This window comes from Panicum virgatum, chromosome 9K, assembly GCF_016808335.1.
Source record: "Panicum virgatum strain AP13 chromosome 9K, P.virgatum_v5, whole genome shotgun sequence".
NCBI classification, from domain to species: Eukaryota; Viridiplantae; Streptophyta; class Magnoliopsida; order Poales; family Poaceae; genus Panicum; species Panicum virgatum.
Window position 1 is genome coordinate 62,067,975 of NC_053144.1, and position 4,940 is coordinate 62,072,914.

Consider the following 4,940-nt stretch of genomic DNA (forward strand, 5'->3'; position numbering starts at 1 on the left):
GAAGCAGGAAGTCGTCGCGGCAAGGGGTGGGACCGTGGGTGCGTGTGGCGGGCGGACGAGAGAGGAGAACCTTACGCGCCAAGGAAAATGATGATGGGAAAAACCACCGGCGGGAACGGGAGCCGCGCGGAGGGAAAGGAGCGCGCTGTCTCGTGCTTGAACCCAAAAACCTGCCTGCCATGCAAGGAAAAACATCTGAAACTGTGAGATGGATTAGAGTAGGTAGGTGAAGCAAGGGCAAATCCGGCCGGCAGAGCCAAATTTGAGCAGTGGCTTTTGCGGCTTTGCCGATCAATTGCTTCCTCAGTCCTGACTGACGACTTTATGGACAAGAACTGCCAGGTGCTAATGCTGCACTGGACATGGGATGGGAGATCTTCGATTTGGTGGTTAATTAATGGATAAATAAAGGATAAAAGTGTACTCAATCGTCAATGATGAAGATCAAATTTCTGCCGCGCTAGTACCGGTAATTAACATACTCGGATCTGGTTAAACTTATCTCCTCTGTTACATTGTGCTGCATCTTCCCGTGTGCCATCGCACAAAATCCGTATCCACACTACGACACCTCTCTACAATGCCTTCTGATTTTATTTTATTTTATTGAGAAAAGTGCCTTCCGATTCAAGTAAACACTTGACCACTCGTAGAGGCTCTGTTTGATCGTGCTAAGATTCTAGCACACATGTTTCTCGAAAAGAGAATCTCGCATGCATAGAGTAGTAAATAAAGGCTATTTGCAAAACCTTTTCAGGGATAAATATAATTTTTCGCGACGAATCTAATGACAGTAATTAATCGATGATTGACTATATTGATGCTACAGTAACCATCCTCTAATCACGCGGTCAAAGACCTTATTAGATTCTTTAGGATTTCTGGAGTTAGTTTTACAAACTGACTTTATTTGATATCATAATTAGCAGTCAAAGTTACTGTATTTTCCAGTCTAGTCTAAACCAAACAAGACCTGGCTCAAGAAAAAAAGCAGATACAAAACGGTTGTGAGGCAAACTGGACATTTCTAGACTTCTCCACCAAGTCACCTCCCCCAAGGCACCCAGGGGCAAAACTGACATTGGCTGAACGATTAAAAACGCCACCGAAATAAAAACGAGCGGCACACCACGCGCCTCCTCGCCCCGCTTCCGTAACCGACGTCGTCTCGACGTGCCCCTCACGAGTCCGATCCGCCCGCCGCCGCCGCCGCCGCCACGCTCCTCCCGCCCCAAATCTTTCAACCTATATAATTCCCGCACCCCCCCCTCTCCGGCGGGCCGCCTCACCCGAGTCCCCAGAGCCCTGACGTACCGGCAGCCACGGAGCAGAGCCTTTCCTAACAACAGATCGGTCGGGCTCGGCGGCGGACGAGATGGACTTCTCCTCCGGCGACGTGAAGGCGGCGGTCATGCGGCCCGCGGTTCCCGTTGCAGGAGTCGGCGCTGCCGTCGGGCCGTCGGCGCTGCTGCGGGGGTGGCGGGAGTTCCGGCGGAGCGCCGCGCCGGCGAGGTTCCTCTGCTTCGAGGACGGTGGGTGGGTGGACGTCGCCGGCGACGCCGTCGGGCAGCTTCGCCGGGCGTTCCAGGACAGGAGGGCGATGGCGGAGGCCGCGTGCGGAGGCAGGGCGTACCTGTTCGACTTCCTGCGCATGGTGAGGATCGACGCGGCCACCGGCGAGGAGACCGCGCTGGCGTGGATCGATGACCGCGGGGCCTGCTTTTTTCCGGCTCCGGACTGCGGCGGGAGGAAGCGGAGGAGGGACGACGCGCCGGAGGAGGCCGAGGCCGAGTCCTCCTCGGGCGTGGAGGAGCGCTCTGGGGAGAGCCGCGGGGCGGAGGACGCCGCGAAGAGGATGAAGGCGAGCGGGGCGTGGGGGAAGAGCGCGGCGGCGAGGCTGGAGGAGAGCGACAAGTACTACCAGGTCGTCAGCAAACTGTTCCTCAGCTACGGGATGGCGTCCCGTGGCGCGGCGATCACCGCGGTCCGCAAGGTCGGCCAGGGAGCGAAGGCCAAGGCGTTCCAGCAGCAGGGGCAGCTCCTCGCCGCTGCGCGCGGCGCCGCCGCCGGCACCCCCAAGTTCGCATGGTACGGGGCGTCAGCAGAGGACGTGACCGCCGTGGTGGAGCGCGGTTTCGCGAGGACCAACGCGCCGCGGCTCGGCGGTCGCAAGCACGGCGACGGCCTCCACCTCTCGCCACCCCAGTGCCCCTACACGAGGTGAGCTCCGACATCCCTGTGTCTCCATTCTGGTAATCTTGAATTCTCGATTTTGATCGATTCCAGGCCTATAGTTGTAGCATAATTCATCAAGTTGCATCAAGTATTTTTTCGGAGGCAAAGTCGCATCGAGATTTTTTTTTTGGGTTCAATTTTGACCATGGTCCCTGTTCTGTCTGTCCTTTCTGATTAGTAAATAAAAATCATAGAATTGCTGATCTGGTTCTTGTAGTTTCGCTTATGATCTTTGTACTTGAGCGAAGTCTTGATCCTTTAGCCATGTAGTATATTCTTATTCTACGGAGTAATAACGTAGCATTTGGCGTATCATCTTAAAGCCCGAACAGATTTCTTTTTTCTTTGCGCTTTCTTTAGGCAATTATAATTACTGTCTGAGGTCTTGCATTTCTTTGCCTGCTGATTGCTTAATCACGAAGATACTGATCAATTGTCGTTTTATATTGAAACGAATTACTTGCTAACATGATCATTTGTAGATGGAAATATTCAGATAAACAAATATGGAAGTAGAGCTGTGTAGTATACGCGAGAAAACTGGGGAAAACAGCTGCCACCAGTTGGGAACAGCACTTCACCCGGATTGATCATTTGTTGTCTGATTAGACTAGTATATAGTACTTCATCTGGCCAGAAGCATGGGCATTAGCTACAACTTCAGTCGGGAAATATATTGCCCGGTTAATTACGCGGCTCACCCTGTAAGCTAACGATCGATCCTTTTCAATTTGTGTTTGATCAGTGCTATGCTGGCCAAGGCAGACGGGAACGGCGAGACACACATCGTTCTGTGCCGCGTGCTGATGGGCCGGCCGGAGGTTGTCCAGGCAGGGTCCTCGCAGTCCCGCCCCAGCAGCGACGCCTACGACAGCGCCGTCGACAAGGTGGATAATCCGCAGTGGTACGTTGTCTGGAGCAAGGACATGAACACGAGGGTCCTTCCCGAGTACGTGGTGAGCTTCAAGTGCCCCAAGCTGCAGCCGATACAAGGTTAGCGTCCTGTCTTCCGAACCGTTCGTAATTTGGGACTGTAATTTGGAGGGCACGTCATGACTCAGTGAACTTTTGATTTCAGGATCATCGGAAGCGACCTCGAAGCCGAAGAAGCCTTCGCCGGGTCGGGACATGTTCCCGACGCTTCTTGCAGAGATCGAGCAGCTGGTGCCAGACAAGTGCCATATTTTGCAGGAGTACTACAGCAACTTCAAGGTAAATCGGTGATCATTGTCTACTAACTTCCACACAGCTTGTTTATATTAGATCCTCCATCAGCGTGCAAGTTAGAGAGAATTGTGGCGCGCGTTTGATTATTAATGAATTTTATATCTAGCACTCTAGCTCTTACTTCCCTTGCAAGCATTTGATTGATGAACTTCATACGCGGACAATTTTGTGACAAGAAGTTTAGCTGTTTTGTGCTGGTAGAAGCTGTCATCCGGGATAAGCAGAATTTGCTCCTCTCCGAGCAACTGTACTGTAGTGCGTGGTTGCTTGGATTTAAAGATCGCACTTGTAGTGTGAGCTTAGAGTATGGCAGCAGCTCTGAAACTTTGAATGACACAATCTTCCTCTCCTGCAGATGGGGCAGATTAAGAAAGACCAGTTCATCCGGTTCCTTCGCAGTTACATCGGCGACAAGGTCCTAACCACCGTGGCCAGGAAGCTCCGACGATGCTAAGTTGCTGGTGCGCGGCGCGTGGTTTCTCTCCCTCCTGATTTTGCCTTGCCCTGGTGGTGGTGGTGGTGGAGGACGCGGTGGCTCTAACTCCAGCGAGTGATGCAGTACGTGCTAGCTGTGTGTACCATGTAGATGGGTTTACTTTTGTTTTCTGTCGATCGCTTTAGTTTTCGCTGGTCAAGAACGTAGAAAGGGGTTCGCAGCAATGTCATTCTTCCATTAACCAACACAAAAGGATAGATGCAGCTTCCGGTTTCTGAGATGTTTCAATTCTTCTTTTACTAGTGTTGTGGTACCTGTAATCTGTACAGACTGAAAAGATTTATGCATGAAACCATTGAATTGTGGGCCGGCCAAATAGCACCAGATCAACATGAATTTCCCCTTTGAGAGTGACCTTTGTTCGGAGAACTCTGATAACTAAGCAAGTCGTGAAGCTGGGAGGTGCCAGTGATCATCTATCAGCTCTTACTCGATCGGATCGGACACGCTAGCCACACAGGTAGCCGGTCCATGCTCGGCGTGAGTGCGGGTCGTCCAGCTCGCAGATCGCGAGGAGCAAACAGGATTCAGAGGTGAGACAGCGGGGCCGAACAGCTCGGGCCGCCTGACAGAGAGGGTGCACGCGGTACAAGCTCGAAAGCGTGAGCGCTTCCACCGCCACACGTGTCCCGCCTCGTGGCCGCGTAAACACACCACGCGGATCTTTGGACGGTTGAGGCAGAGGCACGAGGGGAAATGGGACAAGGAATCTGAGGCCATAGACCTACGCCTGCCACCATTTTTTTTTCAACGAGAAAGAAACAGTGCAGCGAGACGTGGAATGGCTACGGACTACGGGCCGGCCGGCTACCAGTACCTGTACAAGTACTACTGCACAAGTAGCAGAGTTGGACTTTCTTCGGTTCGCTAGCGTGCAAGTTCTTTTTTGTTTTTTCAATTTGATTTGATGGGCTCTTTCGAGTGGTAGCGATGTCACGGTAGTTTTGGTCTGAATTTCAATCCAGGAACGTAATGTATTAGC

The 4,940-nt window shown here is 52.4% G+C and overlaps 1 protein-coding gene across 1 annotated transcript; it reads left to right on the top strand.

The window, feature by feature from the left end:
* The first annotated feature begins 1,144 nt into the window (after positions 1 to 1,144).
* On the top strand, positions 1,145 to 4,288 carry LOC120646770 (probable inactive poly [ADP-ribose] polymerase SRO2). Its single transcript, XM_039923223.1, has 4 exons — positions 1,145 to 2,220; positions 2,981 to 3,228; positions 3,314 to 3,447; positions 3,818 to 4,288. The coding sequence occupies exons 1-4, from the start codon at positions 1,376 to 1,378 to the stop codon at positions 3,914 to 3,916; spliced, it is 1,326 nt and encodes a 441-aa protein (XP_039779157.1). The 5' UTR covers positions 1,145 to 1,375; the 3' UTR covers positions 3,917 to 4,288.
* The last annotated feature ends 652 nt before the right edge of the window (positions 4,289 to 4,940 follow it).